Raw genomic sequence first — 21,092 nt, 5'->3', positions numbered from 1 at the left:
CAGTTGGCATTTTAATGTATCGGAATTGTCGATAGTTTCAGCGTTGTTATCTATTCTATAATCCATAATATTATTATTCTTGTTTTGCTATAGTACCTACCAAGACCTACATTACATTGGTAGTTTGGTAGCCTTGCCCTGTCAAAATACGAAACTCAAAACAAAGGCGTCTGTCTGAAGACGGCCGCCGCGGAAATCTCTGCATTTTTATTGTTAATCCTTATTATACGCTCGTTCTTTGTTAGTTCGCCATTGTTTCTGTTAATAAAGTTCACGACAAAACAGACGATTCATCGCTAGTGTTGTGCCAGTGCAGTTTTAAACGTTAAAATGGCGAATAAACTAACCAACATGGAAGATTTGGGCGGTGAGTAATCCACTATTATTATTTTTGTCGAATAACATGTTCTTTATCAACGTCACAAAATTGTCGCCAGCAGTTTATGAAATGGTGATTCATTTATAATGATAGTATTACTGTAAATCAAAACGATTAGCATGAAAAAAGGCAGACATTTGACTTGTATTTGTTTTGTCGCACCGCCATGTATTTATGACGACCCCTTAGTACAAAAGGTTCCATATGATACAGCGAAGTCAAGCAAATGTGAACTCCGAAGAGTTCATTAACACTTAACTTCAGAGCTCTTTTTCGTATATCAGCAATTTTTTTGTAATTCCAAGGAGCCTAAATGAGCACTAATTATTCATTGTTTATCAATTATTGTTTGTTGTTTTGATTTAAATTCTCAGGTAAATGTCGCTATAAAAGTTGATACGCATAATCATGTGTAGGACTTTGAAATTTATGTGAAATTACAGTGTTTATTGACAATAAAATGTGTTATTTATGCATTTCTTTTTGTGTTGTTGTTATTCGATGACGACCATTTTGATTTCCCTTGTTTTGGTGGTCTGGGAAATTTCCCTATTTATGGGAAAAATATGCAAGTTTAGGGATTTTTTATAATATATTTATATATATGGATTAAAAAACGATCTAACTTAAAGGATAGACCACCACGCAACTATATCTTGGCACACGCTTCAATTCTTACTTTTTTATTTATTTATTTATTATTATTACACGCCCTAATGGGCTTTTACACACTACAAAGTTTAATAGTAGAGTATCACAGTTATTATAGATTCTACAAAATTAAAACAATAAAGGAAATATAATACAACGAAAAAAGAAAAAAATATTAAATGTTACAACAAAAGCATATAATAAAATAAGATACATTAGTAAAAATGATAAGAAGTCTCATTAATTTGTATAATTTTGACTACACTCGACATTTTTTTTTGTGAATACATAGATAAATAAATAAATATTGTCTGTCCGCAATATGTTGGAAGGTTGAAGTAATTTATGAAGATAAGAAGATTCTTGGAAGGTCTTCAGAACTTGCCACCAAACATGGCTAAAGCCATTTCAAGCAACGTTTCAGTTTTGAATGGTTGTCTTTCACGTGCCGCATTAAAATAATTTTATATGATCTGTATAGGGCCTAGGAGTCCAAAACTGAAAACTGTGCATTTTAATCGTTATTTCGCTAAAATTAAAATTTATTGTTCACTTTGTTACCATTGTTATTGATGTAATTTTTTTTAATGTTATTGCTTCTCTTATTTAACCCAAAATATCAAACTACTATTCTAAAATACGTTCTTTGTTTGGGTTTAATAAAAAATATTATTATCAAAACATGGCGTGAAGAAAATATGTCAAATTAATATTTATTTATTTTATTGATACATGATTTAGAGAGTACATGTGGTTTTTGTGATATTTCCCCCTCCATGCTAGGGATGACCCTGTGTTATGGCGGGTGAATTTTACAGTTTGCGGACATAGAATCTATACATTACTATAATATAAAAAATAAAAATGATGTATAGCTAGTTTGCGTTGCAAGAAGAGGATGGAGAAGTTAGAGAATTATAAGAAGATGAAAAATTTGAGAAATTATTAGTATAATCACACTAATTAATTATGTAATAAATATTTTTTTAACGAAATGGCTACCAAAATGTATTATTTACTTTTATCGAAGGAAGCAAACACTTAGTGATGTGACATTATATATTAAATAAAAAAAATACACTTTGTAAAACACCACTTTTATTGTGTACAATAAAAGTGGTGTTTTACAAAGTGTATTTTTTTCATTCAATATGCATTATTTACATTTTTGTAAACTTGAAATGCTTAGTTCTCATTATTATCTAACTGATACAAAGTGTTTTTAAAATAAAATGTGCAAGCTTGTCTATTTTCTGTATATTTACCTAATTTTCTTTCAAATCTGTATAAATCGATTTAAATTCTGAATTCAGGGAATTTTCGGGGAAATTTTTGATGTCGAGGGATTTTTTTTTATGTGTGCAACACTATTTTTTCAGTGTTTGGTTTCCAGACTTCACAGCTGATTGTAGTCACGTATGCAAAAAGGGCTGGAAGCTTTTCAATTTCATTGTTTTCTTTTATATTCCTTTGTTGGCGGACAAAAGGATGATGCACTTTGTATTATTATTATTTTTCTTCAGCCATTTTCAAGCAAGGTTACTTTATTTTGTTTATTCAAGGACTACAACACAAATATTATGTTAATTTATTTATATATTATTCACTAACACAGATGATGCGAATATAATATTATTCTCTAACACTTTTATTACAGTTCGAAATGAATTAAAGTGGTACGAATAGATTAAATACATAAATTTAGTTGTTAAGCGCCTTTGAGAAAACAGTGCTGTACAAATAATCCAATATCTTAATTAAATATCCCTGTCGAAGACTGAAAATACAATTTCTTAATACTCTAAAAATACATACATTAGAAGATAGACGTAAAATAAACGATTTAACGTTCTTATTCAAAATACTTACTCTAAATTCGACTGTTGTGAACTCCTGCAACTTATAAACATACATACACCCACAGTAACAACACGACAAAATACAATATTCTACAGCAGCACACATAAGCGTAACTACATTGCCCACTCTCCGATACAACGACTTCACACCATGGGAAATCATTACTTGGGTGATGTTGACATATTCAATACCAACCTTTTGTGGATCATTTAAAACATTTATTTCAACAATACTCCTAAACACATCATGTAAACCTACAAATAGCTGTAATTTTCTGTTTTTGTTTCTTGTGTTTGTATGACTTGTTGCATAGCTTTTATCAAATGTAATTTTATTCTTATTTTTTATGTTTCAAAGTATCAGTCAAATTAAAATTATACTACCAACCATGTAAAAGCCCTCTGGGCGTTAAATAAATAAATAAAATAAAAATAAATAAATCTCTGTAAATATAGTATACTTGTGGCAGAATTCAGAATTGAAACGTTGCTTGAAATGGCTTTAGCCGTGTTTGGTGACCAGATTTGAATAGCCAGGTACTCTCCCACCTTCCTCTTCCTCCTCCCAAATCCCTTCAGCCTCACAATATACCCAAATTATTGGCGATGACTCCTTTACTGTAGTAGTGTCATTAGTTCCAGATGCTTGGATAGCAGTCTACAATGAAGTGCCAATACCATAGACATTGAAATTAATAGACGAGTACGCGTCTTGACTGTCCCGCTTTCGTTGATTTGTCAATAAATTAATCTTACAGTATACAGGCAACTGGCATTGTAATACCACCATTCAGTCGTCGAAAATTAAATCTGCTTACAGACTCTAACCTAATCTTCAATATTATGAATGTGTTTGATGTTCGGCAGCTGTATGCAAAAACTATCCTAACTCAACTATACACAAATATACATAATTACTACGAAAGAAGTTCAAATACACGATGTACTCGAAGCAACAACAAAAACTTACTACAAATACCGATAACGCAAACTACTTTTGGTCAACGAAACTTTAAATACTTTGCGACAAGACTCTACAACATTCTTCCAGACAATATAAAAGAATGTGATTCACAAAAAAATTCAAAGATAATGTAAAAACTTGGATCAAAAACAAGAATAGAGCCTTTACCAGTGCATTCACCCAAATTCGCAGTTTTTGAAATAACCACATTATTGAGCAAATACATGTTAATACGAGTATATTCAAAGTTATTAGGAAGTAACTTGAATAATTCTGCCTCAACACAGGCTAGCCTAGTGAGGCAGTATTTGAGGAACCTCTACTAACTGTACTTTTATTTTCTTTTTGTATTTTTCTTTTAATTCTATAACCTTTAAAAAAAGTTACAAATCAATGTACAGTATACATCATAATGACGTTCAACATTTAAATGCACTTCACACAGACTTCAAAACTAAGTTTGAGGACATTTTGACTGTGGAAATGCAACGTTGAAGAATCGGATATCATGTGACAAGAAGAACTGGCCGGAATAAGCACTGACAAAGAATTTAATGGGCAGTTTTGTAGGGCCAGCTACAGAAAGAAATTCCCGTTGCTTATCCTGCTCCATTTTCATTTGGTGTAATACCTCACAAGGGTGCCCCTGACTGCACAATGTAAAGACAGAGGAACTATACCGCCACCCGGTTGTTGGACAGGCAAGGGAAGGGAATATTTTTACTAAAAAAATAAATGATTATCACATGGGACGTTAATAGTTTTAGGAAAATTCAATATTCGGCAGGCAGGGGGTCTACGGAAATTTTTTTTTTGGCAAGTGGTCTACGGGGCAAAAAAGTTTGGGAACCTCTGCTTTAGGGTATGTGGCGCTCGAAGAAGTCCGACCTAGTGCGGAGAACCATCAAACAACATTGCGTAAATCACGGGGGTGTCGCGATAATAACATTTGAGTATATTGGATGCAGGGTTTCTTCAGAAACCAATTTCTGTCGAATTTTACAATGAGTTTTCGCATTTTTTTAAACTTTCAGTTGAACTCTCCGACACACTCATTATTACAAGCGACATTAATATTCGTCTCGAGCGTGTGACATCACCAAACACTGTTAAATACTTGGATCTATTAGCCAGCTTTGGATGCCATCAATCGGTCGACGTCCCGACTCATGATGCTGATGGTACGTTAGATGTACTAATTTCGAAGAACAGTGGTTCACCGCTCTTCGCAGATATTCAGGTTAGAGGACTGTCAGACCATCGGCTTGTTTGCACTGATATTGATTTTAACCCGCCTAAAGTACCATATAGAACAATTGTATCGAGGGAATGGTGTAAATTTAGTTTTAGTGATTTTCTGGAAGAGTTACAAACCTCTCTATTATGTTCATCCAATGTTTGGGGAACAAAGACGCTAACAGAACTTGTGGAGTCATATAAATAATACACTACGCGGAAATTAGAGAGGTCCCATAGAAAAATCTCTTCTGTAACTTCAAGAGACAAGTGGATCCTTGCTCAAAAACAGGATACAAGTAAAATAAATTTCAAGAGATCACAGTATTGGAAAGAAAAGATTGACTCTGAGCGAACCAACTCGCGACATCTCTGAAACTCAATAAAGACAGTAATTTCCGAAGTCCCTGTTCCAACGAAGATATATATTACCCCGGACACCTTCTCAAAAACATCTCATGCCCTTCCGCCAATGTTCACTGTTAATTTTAAGGGAATTTTGTCTTCCTTCAAACTCACAACGCTGGATGAAGTAAAAAAAATAATTTCAAGCTCGCCTAATAAGCAGTGCAGTCTTGATCCTATACTGACATGATATTATTAAAACAATGTTCTATTTTTTTAGCTCCATTCCTAGTTCACGTTTTTAATAAATCACTTAGCACGGGTGACTGTCCTGAACCACTCAAGTCAGCTGTAGTTACACCAATACTGAAAAATTCACAACTAGACGCCGATAACTTAGGTAATTATCGACCCGTTTCAAACCTACCTTTCATTTCAAAGATTCTGGAGAAAATTGTTGCTGCACAAATAACAGTCACTTGAATTCGAATAAATTATTCGCAAAACGTCAATCTGCGTACAGAAAGTTCCACTCAACTGAAACCGGACTACTTCGTGTGCTATCAGACATAACTCTTGCCGTAGAGTCAGGTAAGTTATCACTTATCTTACTCCTAGACATGAGTGCAGCGTTTGACACGATTGATCATGAATTCCTCATTAGGAGATTAGAGGAAACATTTGGTTTTGATTCCGACATCAAAAATTGGCTGGTATCCTATTTATCCAATCGCTTACAAGCCGTGAGGGTTGGAAATAAACTGTTTAACTTTGCAACACTTTCTTCAGGGGTACCCTAGGGATCCTCTTTGGGTCCACTTCTCTTCATCCTTTTTTCAAATGATGTCACCAAAATAATCGAGTCTCTTGTCTCACTGCTACGCTGACGATCGGTAAATTTATCTTTACTGCGCTCCAGACGAAATCAATAGTCTCAAGATCTGTATAATTGAATGTCTAGAAGCAATAACTCGTTGGATGTCTTCAAACAAGCTGAAGCTGAATTCATCTAAGCTTAAGTTTCTCTGGGCGGCCACAAACAAATGTCAACATTTCATAGACTATTCACCTATTACTATTTCCGGAAGCGATATCATCCCAAAAACAACAGTCAAACTTCTCGGTGTCAATTTAGATTCAGACTTTTCGTTTAAAAGTCAAATAAATAGGACTGTAAGCACCAGTTTTTTTCACCTACGACAACTCAAGTCTTTCCGAAGAAACCTTCCTACAGAAGCAACAAAACTACTTATCAACTCTTACGTAGTCTCACGTCTCGATTACTGCAACGGCATTTATGCCAGCCTTCCAAAATATCAAATTGACAAACTTCAATCAGTGTTTAATGCAGCAGCACGGCTCATAACCGGGGTCTCTAAATATTTGCACATTTCAGAACACCTTCGTAACCTTCACTGGCTCAAGTGCCCTGATAGAATCCAGTACAAATTGTGCTGGATGGTGTTTAAGTCCATCAATGAAATGGCCCCACCCTACATCTCTGAACAATGCGTCCCGCAAAACACTGGTCTGAGGCAGTCAACTCTTAGATCAGCAACATCAGCAGCTGTAGGCAGACTGATGGAACCTAAGTGCAAGCCAAATATTATGTTTGGTGATCGCGCTTTCGGAGCATCTGGGCCGAAGGCTTGGAATAAACTCCCCTCGGAAATAAAATGCGTAACAACTCCAACAGAATTCAGGTCTAAACTAAAAACTTACCTCGTTAAGCTCTCACACCCTTAAATTAAATATATCTGGCTGATTGTAGCATTCTTGTATTGCATATAATACATCCTTGTCACACTTTTCTTATTGGATTTATATTATTATAAATCTGTCTTATAACGAGGGATGGATCATATTTAGGAAGATGAATTCTGATCAAAACCTTGTACTGTAGTACCGTCCATCATAAAGTTTGCTTTTCCTTTTCTAAACACGCTCATTAAATAACATAAATACATATTATTGAAATAAATACCGTAAAGTCTAATTATGCCCTGTGCATTCGAACCGTATCTAGATTTAGAACAATAAACCGTGATAATCTCAAGTGACCTACCAGGTAAGGATGGTACTGTATATTATCTGCCTGTATAAAATGTGAATAAATAATAATAATAACATATGTACATCACGTTCATTAATCAAATGCATTGTACATATTATATAGCTTTGTATTGGTGATCGACGAACTGGTGGATGCAATCTATTAGACATAATTTGATGATAGTTTGACTAGTCTATAGCTAACATAGATCATTGTGGAAATTTTTGTTATTTGTTTTTGGGGTGTTATGCCGTGTTGCGCTAACTCCTTCTTTAGCCAACGTTTCGGACAGCATTGCAGTGTCCATCATCAGGGCAGATGTGTTATTTGAGGTTGTGTTAAAATGTGAGCTTATGTATGAGGTTGTGATACCGTGTTGCCAGCTCCAACCCTCTGAGCTAACATTAACGTATCATTTTATATTTAAAGTGGTTTTCTTCGTTTAGTTCTGGTGTAACCGTCAATTACCGGATACCAAGAACTATTAAGCTTAGCTCCATCGTCTCTATTAATGTTTACGGGATTTTTATGAATTTCAATGGCTTCCGTAATCAGCCGTGCTCTATAAGTTTTGGAAAATAAGTATTGTGGAAATGTATATTTATTTGTGCAGCGCCCTTGAGGTGAATTTGCACAAAAACGTCGCTATACAAATTATCCAAATATTATTGTAATTATTATTTAGAAGCAGTTTATTTTTAAATATGTTTTGGACTGAATAAATGCATTAGTGGTTCTATATTTAGATATATGGATAAATTATTCTTGTTTAAACATGTGTGCTCATACATTAATGCTGCGTAGTAACGTTCTAAAAGATTGGGGACATATACAAATGGCTAGACGGAAGGAAAGTGGATGTTAGTCGTAGCGTCAAATATCTGAGACATGTTAGTGGGGAGGGGCAGGAGATGGGGAAGTACCTGGCTATTCAGATCTGGTCAACAAACACAGCTAAAGCCATTTCAAACAATGTTTCAATATTCAATGGTGGTGTTTTACTAGGGTGATACTGCAAGTATCTTCCACTCTGGAACATGTTGCAAATATACTATAATGTTACTTTAAATGAATTACAAATAACAATTGTGAAAAAAAAAAAAATAATTGAAATTAAATTTAATTGCACACACCGTGATACGAACCCGCAATTTCCGGATTCGTAGTCGAGAGCCTTAAGCGGGATTCAGACGGTTCACTTTTTGTTCATTTCCGTCTTGCCTCTTTCACTCGAAGTGAAACGTCTAAACAAATAATCTAATGAATTCATTAGTGAAACGATCCGTCGATGTTGGATTTTGGCATTCGGCATCTTTCGTTCGTGCTCGAAATGAAAGAAAAATGAAACGTCTAAACACGGAATGAACGCTCGTTCATTTCTCTCAATGCAATTTGCAGTCTTATTCGTGCATGTGTATTCTCTGTCATCAAAGTATCTTCATTCTTTATTGACAAAGCAACAAGTGATAGTAGTTCTTCATAATAATAATAATATTTTGATGATTTTTATAGCGCCGTTTTTGTGCAAAATCACCTCAAGGGCTCTGTACAAGTATATAATACATTTCTACAATGATCTATGTTATCACTAACTATATATGGAGATAATATACAGTACAATACTTACCTGGTAGGTCACTTGAGATTAACACTTAATTAAAATTAACTAATTGTTTATTAGCGAAATTTAGATTCAGGATTTAGAACGTAATTGGATTATGGACTTTCTCTCAGGAATGGTATATTTAATTTAAGGGTATGACAGCTTAAAAAGGTAAGTTTTTAGTTTAGACCAGAATTCTGTTGGACTTGTTATGGATCTTAGTTCCTAGTTTATTCCAAGCCTTCGGCCCAGATACTCCGAAAGCGCGATCACCAAACTTAGTATTTGGCTTGCGCTTAGGTTCCATCAGTCTGCCTACAGCTGATGATGTTGCTGATCTAAGAGTTGACTGCCTGTTGCTTTTGGGATGATATCGCTGCCGGGAATATAAATAGGTGAATAGTCTATGAAATGTTGACGTTTGTTTGTGGCTGCCCAGAGAAACTCAGTCTTAGATGGATTGAGCTTCAGCTTGTATGAAGACATCCAACGAGTTATTACTTCTAGATATTCAGTTATACGGATCTTGAAGATATTGATCTCGTTTGGAGCGCAGTAAAAATAAACTTGCTGATCGTCAGCGTAGTAGTGAGACAAGAGACCGAATGACTCGATTATTTTGGCGACATCATTTGTAAAAAGGATGAAGAGAAGTGGACCCAAAACGGATCCCTGGGGTACCCCTGAAGAAAGTATGTATGTAAAGTCATATTTATCTTCTTCCTCTAATTCTCTCGACAATGTATTTGATGATGCCGACACAGTTCTCCTTAAAATCCATGGTTGCACCCACCACTGTACAAGTTTTTTTTGTTTCTTTTTAGTCAAATTCTTCCATCAAATGATCACCAATCAAACGAATTCTAAGGCGCACAACTTCATTCAGCGTTGGAAAGGATGGATGAATGTTCATTTCTATATCATTATGTGCCGAGTGAGCGCGGAATGAAACCAAAAATAATGTGTTTTTTCTTCAGCGAACATTCACCCGAGTGATTCGTCTGATACCGCCTTTAATTTGAGCCTTAACTTTGATCACGAAAGCCGTTTGACTATTATAATACAGGGTTTTCCAATAAGAGGTGTTATTTTGAATAGCCCGCTATTTCGGTAAATGTTACTTTTGAAGCTGTCATTTTTTGACATTTGACAAGTAGAAACTACGCCATTAATAAAAATGGAACGATACACGCTTCAACAAAGCATTGAAATTATTAAAATTCACTTGGGTGAATCAAATGCAAATCATCTTGAGTGATGAGGCCCATTTCCACCTCGGTGGCTTCGTCAACAAGCAAAATTGTCGCATTTGGGGCTCGGAAAACCCAAGAGTTATTGTTGAAAAGCCTCTCTATCTTCAACGTGTGACTGTTTGGTGCGGTTTATGGTCCGGCGGAGTCATTGGACCTTACTTTTTCGAAAATGAGGCTAGAGCAACAGTTACGGTGAATGGATTGCGCTATCGAGAGATGATTAATGATTTTTTATGGCTGGAATTGGATGGTATTGATCTGGACAACGTTTACTTTCAACAAGACGGCACTACGTGCCACACAAGCAACGAAACCATTGATCTTTTACTATTGAATATCAAAATAACACCTCTTATTGGAAAACCCTGTATAAGCGCTAAATACAAACAACAAGAAAACTGCGTGTTTTTGCTTAACTGTGCGAACATGTTCACTATCCCTCTGTGTGTGCCCATACTAACCTAATCTAATAGATTATAAAGTAAGGAATCGGTTAAGCTCAATTTCCACAGGTATATGCAAGTATTTTCATAAACGATTCACCTATTTCTGGCAGCGAAATCATCCCAAAAACAATAGTCAAACTTCTCGGTGTCAATTCAAATTCAGACTTTTCGTTTAAAAGTCAAATAAATAGGACTGTAAGCACCGGTTTTTTTCACCTAAGAAAACTCAAGTCTGTCCGAAGAAATCTTCCTACAGAAGCAACAAAACTTATCAACTCTTACATAGTCTCACGTCTCGATTACTGCAACGGCATTTATGTCAGCCTTCCAAAATATCAAATTGACAAACTTCAATCAGTGTTCAATTCAATTCAATTCAATTAGTTTATTCCTTTAAAAACATTACAAAATTACATTTTATTTCGTTTTTAAGTACATTTGTAAAATGGTATTACATAATAAGTAAACGGTGTATAAACTATACCAGCATCAATAGAGCTTGCCTTTTAAAGGCAGCTTCACTGATGCTAAATATGTCGATATCCGAATTAATTCTGTTCAACAGCACGACTGCTCTCCCCACCGGCATGACCATTGGCAAGTTGGTCCTGCAGGCCGGGAGATAAAACAGTCTATGCTGTCGGTGACGGAGATAACCATCAGGAACATAGAGACTAATACTCTCCATGATAGTTGGATTTACTAACCATCCACGAATCAGTTTGAAGAAGTGTGATACAATATGCACATCTCTTCTGACCCGTAGATGGTTCATACCGAGCATGCCCAAGAGAAAGTCAGTAGGATAGAGCCACGGGTAGTAGCCATACTCCCTCAGGTAGAGGAATATCAGAAATTTCTTCTGCACTCTCTCCAACATAAGGGAATACTTCACCTGATGTGGGCTCCAAACCACCGACCCACTCTCAAGCCTACTCCTAACCAACGCAATGTATAGCACTTGGAGAACCCGGGTGTCTCTAAAATTCATCGCAGTGCGTAGGACGAAGCCCAGCATTTTCAGTGAAGCACTACACGTCATTTCGATATGAGTATGAAATGTCAGCCTACTATCAAACATGATGCCAAGATCTTTCATAGTGGAGACACGTTTTAAACTTCGGGCATTCATGGTATACCGGTAAAACCAAGTATGACGTGCCCTTGTGAAAGAAAGAATGAAACATTTAGAAACATTGAATTCGATCCGATTCCGTTTACTCCAGTCAACAATTCTATTAATGTCCGATTGGAGTCGAATGCAGTCTTCTAAAGTTTTAATTTCCAAGAATAGTTTTAGGTCATCAGCAAAAAGAAGTGACCTGGAATGCAGAATATTTTCTGTAATATCGTTAATAAAAATTAGAAAGAGGAGCGGTCCTAAATTAGAGCCCTGTGGAACGCCTGAGAGTACAAGGAATAATTTTGACATGAATATTCCATGAGATACAAATTGCTTTCTTCCAGTAAAATAGCTTGCAAAGAATATGAGAAACCGTAAAGAAAAACCTATAGTTGACAATTTATTCAATAATATGTCATGGTTTACGGTATCAAATGCCTTCGAGAAATCATTATATGAGCAATCTACTTGGTAGCCCTTATCTAAAGATTTGGAAACATAATCTGTGAGTACCAGTAGGTTAGTATCTGTTGATCGACCTTTTCTAAACCCATGCTGTTCCGATATTAAGAAAGGCTCTACTTGAAACAGCACATGTTTATGAATTATCGATTCGAATAACTTAGCCGGGGCGGAAAGTATTGCCACTGGCCTGAAATTTTCGACAGATGTCTTTGATCCACTTTTGAAAATGGGACAAATTTTTGAGACTTTCCAGGAATCAGGAAATACACCAGTATCTAAAGATAGGTTGAATATAAAACTTAGTGGCATTTTTAAAAATTCAACACATCCTTTTAAAAAAAATACTGGAAGAAAGTCTGGCCCAAGTGAATGTGTATGCTTCATGTTATTAATTGAAGATTTAACATCTGATTCGTCTATATGACTTATATCAATGTTTTGGGCTCCCTTCACATTCATCTTGGAAGCAGAAATGGGATTTAGTAATGGAGGCTCGTTACTGTACACTGATTGGAAATGAGTTGCAAATGCATTGGCTACATCCGCTCCTCTAACTTCCCGATCACCATGCATCATGATGTCTGTTATACCACCATCTTTGCGCAGTGATTTTACGTAGTCCCAAAATGCCTTGGGATCATGCTTGATATCACTCTCTATTGAGTCGACATACGTTCGGAATGCTATATGAACATTTCTTCTAACAACTGCTCTGAGGTTACTGAACATTTCATACTCATTTTGGTCACCAGTAGCTTTCCATTTTTTGTGGTGAGCATGTTTTATCTCAATGCTCCTGATGGTATCTCTAGTGAACCACTTCGGATATCTACGTCCACCTCTGTTGGGAGGTTTCCTAGGGAAGCAAGCGTCAAATACATTATAAATACATGAATAAAAATGGTGTAGCGCCTCATTAACGGTATCGAATTTAGAAAGTTCATGCCAATCCAATTGGCTCATCATCTGATAAAGTTTGACAAAATCACCCCTACCAAAAATCCATCCCCGCAAAGTGCCGTCTGTAGTTTTAGGTAATTTGGTAGTCTTCGGAGGCTTTTTACAAGAATACCGGAACTCTAATGCGGGGTGATATTTGTCCTCATATACGAGGGGAGAATCGCTATGTATGACATTTAATTCAATGTTACACAAAACTAGATCTAACATCCTCAACTCAGAATTGGGAATACCATTATTCTGGGTGAGCCCAAACACTTCGCATAAAAAATTGAGGTCATTTTCAACATCCTTGCCGCTACGCGCTGAATGGATGTTGAAATCTCCCAAAACAATAATATTCCTTCTTCCGAGAAGATCCACGTTTTCGTGAAACTTATCGAAGAATAGTTGATATGTTTCCAGAGTTGATACCGGTGGAAAATATATTACACATATAAAAGTAACAGACAAATCGATTGTAATTTTTATCCACAAGTCTTCGATGTCAGCTTCCAGATCAGGCATGTGTTCGGCCTTAAACTTAGTTTTGACAGCCAAAAGGCAGCCTCCGCCTTGTCTGTGGCCACTACCACTATCTCTGTCCTTTCTGTACACTTGAAAACTGTCATCGAATAACTCCTGGTTGCACACACTGGAGTTCAGCCAAGTCTCAGTGAGCCCTATTACATCGTAATTGTTTACCAAAACGTTAGAATAAAATAGAGAACATTTAGTTTTTAGTCCCCTCACGTTTTGGTAAAAGAAATGAAAACTATTGTACTGTCAACTATGTTTAATATTTGGTAGCCGTGGTGTAATTACCTTATTGACCCATTCTTTTAAAAACGAATGCTTAGGCCAATGCTTAGACTGCAGTAATTCTGCCACCGCTGACCCGGGTACACCGATTTTAAATGATGCATATTCTCCCCTCGTTTTGATTTTTGTTATCTTGAATGAGGAGATACTGACAGATTTACTTATTGTTTTGAGGTGCGATGTTAAGTCATCTACTGTAGTGTCTGGATGCAAGGGGTAAAGATGGAAGTATTTCACTTCCTCCTGGTCCTTTTGACTACCTCGTACGGTGATGGGACGCCGTTTACGATTACGATTAATCAAAGTCCAAGGTTGACTTCCTGGAGTTTGACTTAAGGGCGGTGCATCTGCTTTAGCTCCATCGGGCGGGGGCGGTGCATCCACATCAGTTCCGCCGGCCGGTGGCAGCGCATCACTATCAGATGGCGTGGAGGTAGACGCTGTGGAGGTAGACGCAACGGGTGTCACATCAGGAGTACTTCGGGATGAAGCATACGGGGAAGAAGATTGTCCCTTGTCTGAAGCGTTACTCGTTTTTTTCCCTCTTTGGGAGGCTTTTGCAGCCTGTGAGCGGGTGTTTAATGCAGCAGCACGGCTCATAACCGGGTTTCTAAATATTCACACATTTCAGAACACCTTCGTAACCTTCACTGCCCTGAAAGAATCCAGTACAAATTGTGCTGGATGGTGTTTAAATCCATCAATGAAATGGCCCCACCCTACATCTCTGAACTATGCGTCCCGGAAAACACTGGTCTGAGGCAGTCAACTATTAGATCAGCAACATCATCAGCTGTAGGCAGACTGATGGAACCTAAGCGCAAGCCAAATTAAGTTCGGTGATCGCGCTTTCGGAGTATCTGGGCCGAAGACTTGGAATAAACTCCTCCCGGAACTAAGATCCATAACAAGTCCAACAGAATTCAGGTCTAAACTAAAAACTTACATTTTTAAGCTGTCAAACCCTTAAATTAAATGTACCATTCCTGAGAGAAAGTCCAGTTATATCCAATTATGTCCTAAATCCTGTATCTAAATTTCGCTAATACACAATTAAGTGTTAATCTCAATTGACCTACCGAGTAAGTATTGTACTGTATATTATCTCCATATATAGTTAGTAATAACATAGATAATTGTAGAAATGTATCATAAATTTGTACAGCGCCCTTGAGGTGATTTTGCACAAAAACGGCGGTATGCAAATCATCCAAATATTATTATTATTCGATACTGATGTTGTGTATTCACGTTGCAAACATCTTGTAGCGCACAGTCCGTTCGCTTCGAAAAATCAAAACTATCTTTCTTAACCTCACTCATAATTGTTGTAGCTGTTGACTGTTCCTAGCGTTGATCTAAAGCATGACGACGAAACTATCATATTATAACGGTGTTAGGAAGCTTTGTAGATGCACGCACAGATGGCAGTGCATAGAGCTTGCGGGGAAGTCGGCAAGATGGAGCCAGTGGCCAGTAGTCGCCAGGGCCAGTGGTAAGGCTCTCTGAGAAACTTAGGGCCCGTTCCCACTTCCGTTTTCAAATCGGAGGCGGGTCCCGTTTTAAAAACGGATGGCCAGTGGCACTGTTCACACTTCCGTTTTAAAAACGGACCATACTCTACGAAAAAAAATAATTGTCGATTCAACCAAACCATGTTATTTGCTCATTCTTTAGTAATGGTGCGCAATGGACGACGATGAAGCTCTTGTTGTCATGTGGTACTTATTAAAAAGAAGGAAAAAAGTGAAAAGAAAATTTTGGGTACACCCAATCATAGCCGAATGATTTTCTGTAGGAATTTTCCAAGTGTTAATTGGTGAGTTGAGAAGTGATGAACTAAAGTTCTTTAATTATTTTAGAATAATAATGATTGGATTATTTATATAGCGCCGTTTTCACCATGAAAAATCACCTCAAGGGCGCTTAATGGCTTAAGAGAATGTCTATCACTTCCTTTAACCATCTACTGGAATGAGTTTCAGAGAGCTTAACATATCAAAATACAAAATTGAGAAAGTGCATTTGTCCTGAAGAAAGGCTATCGATATTTTAAAGTAAGAAAACAATAACAACTCAAATATGTTTTATTATGTGTTTATTAAACTAATACGCTCTTCCGTGCATCTCATTAAAGCTTTTAAATTTAAAAAAAGTAAACTTAAAAAAATAAAAATAAAAATTTTGATGTACAAAAGTTGTGTACATCAAGTGTTTTGTTTTTATTTAGTTAAAGATAAAATATTACCATACTCTTTCTTCGACCAGTGGTATTAAATTTTCGGGATTTATTTCCTTATCCATTATTGTAGTTTTGATTTATTTACTTAACAAAATAACCAAATACAAGCACGCAGCGTGCCTGCTTCCTTGCGACAGGGAGCGGGCGGGGAGGGGTCGGGGTTTGGCGGGGACTCTGCCGGAACGACTGGACGACAAGTGTGAACAGCTCCATACAACACTATGAGCGAGCGTGTTCCGACACGATTTGAAAACGGACGCACTGCGTAGGCGAGCCATCCGACAAAAAATGTCGGATCCGTTTTCAAATCGTGTCGGACAAGTGTGAACAGCTCCATACATCCACTACAGCCACTAGGGCATCCGTTTTTAAAACGGGACCCGCCTCCGATTTGAAAACGGAAGTGGGAACGGGCCCTTACTGTTTCAGATTCCAATTAGCAAGCTTCTAGTTAAGTCGACTATCCAGTCACCATTATAATACGTGGAGTATTAATAAATCCCTGATTAATCTAATGAACCATTTATTATTAAACTCCTTCCAAGACGAGTTGGAGTCCTGTTTGTGCGAACACAACAAACGGTAATGACTTCGACTGGCTAGTAGCGGCATATTGGTGTCATTGACAAATAATGACCCGTTATTAAATAAAAAAACACTTATGTTTCCAGTAAATTCGGGCAGCGTTTATGTATTTAAAAGTTGCTGCGAATACTAAAAAATAAATTATTCTGCCACCACTGTCAGACACTGTCCTTCATTCTGTATGTATTTTTCATAATATTTATGTAATTTAATATGTTGGGATAAACTGATACGTCATTTGATATACCTCACCTTCAAAACTGGTTGCAATGGATTTTTTTTCTCTCACCGTGCTCGTTGTCTAATTAAAGTGACACACGCCGCACAGTGGACGGAATGAAGAAAAAACCCGTTTGTTGATTAAATAATAATGCAAATTTTTTGTTTTTTAACAATAACTTTTTTGAAGTTAAAATTATTCATTTTAAATTTGCATATTATAATTCGCGTCTATGAAAATAAACAAAATATGGGCAATAATTAGGTAAATCCACATTTTAATAGAAACTAACTAACTAACCATCATGCCGCTTCCCCGCAGGGATAGGCAGAGAGGACGGACCGTCAAACAATTCAGTCTTGGCACACACTCCTTGCCTCATTCACATTCATTCATACTCTTCTATTATTCTGACTCTTGACATGGCCCGACTCAAGTATCTGATTCACTTGGTCGTGCCATGTCTTCCTCGGGCGTCCCCGACTTCTGCTACCATTCACATTTGCATCGTATATTCTCCTTACACTCCTTTCTTCGCTCATTCGCTCTACACGCCCAAACCATCTAAGCGTCCCTTTCTTGATCTTACTCATTACGCTTACATCAGCCTTGCACTCTTTGCGGATCTCCATATTCCTCAGACGATCATACATGGTTTTACCACACATACGCCTCAGGGATCTCATTTCAACAGCATTTAATCTACTTTCATCCTTTCTTTGCCAGTTCCATGTCTCACTTCCATACATCAGGGTAGGTACCAGCACTCCATTGTGGACTGCTAACTTCGCTTCTTTGGACAATTTTTTGTTAGCGCCAACTGCGTTCAGTCCTCCATTAATGGAGTTACCTGCATTTACTCTTCTTTCAATATCTCAGTATTCTCTCAATATTCTTTTAAATTATATTAAGTCTAAGAACAAGGTCATCTGTAAGTACTAAAGGTCAACACTCAAATATCTTGATTGGTGATTTTTCTGGAAACTTTTGGGTTATGGTGTTCTCGGTAGTACCGTGCCTTTATGCCTCAATTCCTGTACGTCTTCACGTATTCAGCTTTACCTATTGTTGACGCTCGACGAGGCGACAATGCTATTTGTTGAACTACTTGTGCAGCATCACCTTTTCGTGCGCTTCGAAAACTCATTCACGCTGCTAGCTGGAGTTCATCTGGACTGCGAGACTTCAGCGGATCTTGCACTTTATTCTGCCTTGATCTATGACCACTTTCCTGAAATACTTCTAACTGTCTACCCAAAGATTTTGAGGAAGCTATCTTTTCTTGCCTGTAAGGATCTTCCGACAATGTTAAGGTCGTCTGCATATCCAACTATTTGATTGCTTTTGTAGCAAATGTTTGACCCTTTGGAGACTGCAGCAAGAGAGGTGGGCTTGCAAATCAATGAGAACAAAACTAAAATCATGATGCAAACCAGAACCCCACACCGCAGAATAAAAGATAAAGTGAATTTTAAAAACTCCTATAACTTTGAAGTGGTCGAAGAGTTTGCCTACCTGGGCTCCATCATAACGCAGGACAACGAAGACCCAGTAGAAGTAAGAAAGCGCATCACAGCCGCTAACAACACTTACTTCGCGTTGCTGCCAGTGTTCAAATCCCGACGCGTTCATAGGAAAACCAAAATAACCCTGTATAAAACAATTATTAGAACGGTCTTGGCCTATGGATGTGAGGCGGGAACACTGACAGCAAAGTCTGCGGAACGGCTGGACACCTTCGAAAGAAAGGTACTTGGAAGAATCTTAGGAGCGGTGCGAGAGGGAGAGGCATGGAGAATCCGCCACAATAAGGAGCTATATGACATCTACCAAGCTCCCAGACTCTCTACTCATTTACGGCTCCAAAGAGTAAGATGGGCCGGACATGTGCACCGAATGCCAAGCACACGTGTACCAAAGAAGGTTCTAACAGGACACCCGGGAGGCAAACGAAAGGCGGGCAGACCTAGGCTGAGATGGGAGGACGATGTCAGGAAAGATGCCAGAGGACTACTCCATGTTGCAGATTGGAAGACGACGGCCGAGGACAGAGGGCGGTGGAGGCTCATGTTAAAGGAGGCCAAGGCTCGAAATGGGCTGTAGCGCCATTGAAGAAGATCTTTTCTTGCAACCACTTGTTTATCATATGTCACAATGTAACTGCGGATTTTTTTCCTATTTCTTAATTAACACATTTCTGTGCTTTTTTATTTGTATTTTTTGTGCTAGCGCTACGTTGTCCCACGCGAATTTCTTTAACTTGTTTTAAACCGCTATATCTTTGAAAATATTTTAATAAAAATTTCTACGAAAATCGAATAATATTTGAAATGCAACTCAATTAACCTTGTATTATGTTTATTACGCTCCACCTATCGGCATTTGCCCATACCTGCTTTCTTTAAAAACGCCCGACATCTCTCACTCGCTTGCACATAGGAGTTGAGTGGGGCGGAACAGAGAAAAAGCTTCAAATCGGGTTTCACGGTCATAAAAGCCCTCATTCCAGGAATTGAATTATTACAATAACAAATAATACACTATCCTTTTGTTGCAATACCGATGTAAACGAAAGGCACGAAGATAAATAGAAAACGAAGACGGTCGTGGCCACAACATCCTCGTCTTCAATTTCCCGACAACTCGTCCTGTACAATACATGACAAAATAGTGTTCCAATGCAAATTGGTCAATGTAATGTAATTTAAATTTTAAATTACGATATACTTGTCACTAGCTACGCAGCTACGGACCATTAAGTAACCATATAATAATATCTTTATTTAATAACTTAGCAACTATAAACATGTAAATAGATAGAACACATAACAATTAGATAAAGTTGAGGATTCTTATAATCTGCCTCACTAGGCTAGTAAGGCTAGCCTGTGTTGAGGCAGTCATTTTAATAGTTAGCTTAGGGCCGTCTGTTTCAACACTAGCTATAGTAAAAGTAAATGCTAAAGTTAAATTTCACCAAAATGCGTTTTTCAATCAATTTAACTCCTGGTTTTACGTCACTTTTAACTTTTGTTTTAACTTCCCGAAATCCGAGAGTTACTCGCGAGTTATTCGCGATTCTCGAGTTACTCCGCCATTTTGATATATTTGACAGTTCTATACGTAAGGTTCTTCTGTTGAGTGTTGTTACGAAACGATTATTAATCATGATTAATATTATCGAAGATGACAGTAGTGAAGATGAATTCGTCATGCAATATGTTTTACAGCAAAAGCCAAAAACATTTCGACCCCGTGTTAATAATATGGTCATTTGGGATGATTCTGAATTTTTGGCACGGTATCGCATGTCGAAAGAGCTTGCAAAATTTGTGACGGATCAAATTGAGGGAGATATTACGACTATTGGAAAGTAAATTATATTTTTTCCGTGTAATATCGTATATATTATAACAGGTCGTCATTTATTTTTAAATACCCACAGAAATATTTTTCTAGGAACAAAACAATGTAATAAAAGTATGTCTTTTTTCATAAACTTTGGTATAAAACTTATTATTATATTAAACCCTGTATATAATGTTTCAATATACATATTATAATTGAAAAGAAACTATGTAATAAATATATAACTTTTTTTACAAAGTTTGGTTGGAATTATTAATCAAAGGAAACTAGCCCCTCCAATACTCTCAAGAAATTATTCCTAAAACTATAAATCGATCTTCATCATGTAAGTAAAAATTAAATTCTGAAATAAAAAATTCGAACACAATAACAAACAAGAAGTCAGAAGAGGTTATAATGATGCACAACAAACTTGTGTATTTTGACATTCACTTAACCAGAGATCATATTTAATCTTCGGTGTGGCCGTACCAAAAAATAATGCCGTGCGTTTTTCCACGTAATTTCGAGGAATATTCTGCTTTTTAGACTGGCCACA

At 37.0% G+C, this 21,092-nt stretch overlaps 1 protein-coding gene across 3 annotated transcripts in view; it reads left to right on the top strand.

The window, feature by feature from the left end:
* Positions 1-97: 97 nt before the first annotated feature.
* The window catches only part of BNIP3 (BCL2 interacting protein 3), a 104,888-nt gene continuing 83,893 nt past the window's right edge, over positions 98-21,092 (top strand). For all 3 annotated transcript variants that reach the window (XR_016303540.1, XM_089641659.1, XM_089641658.1), the window contains exon 1: positions 98-367. Coding sequence is in view for 2 of the 3 variants with exons in the window: in XM_089641659.1 (XP_089497785.1) it covers positions 331-367 (37 nt within the window). In the remaining variant the exon portion in view is untranslated. The remainder of the gene's footprint in view (positions 368-21,092) is intronic.

Source organism: Hesperophylax consimilis, chromosome 17, assembly GCF_061612785.1.
Source record: "Hesperophylax consimilis isolate HC1 chromosome 17, BYU_Hcon_1.0, whole genome shotgun sequence".
Taxonomy (NCBI): domain Eukaryota; kingdom Metazoa; phylum Arthropoda; class Insecta; order Trichoptera; family Limnephilidae; genus Hesperophylax; species Hesperophylax consimilis.
Note: the sequence above shows the minus strand (reverse complement) of the source record. Positions and strands in the feature narration are given on the sequence as shown.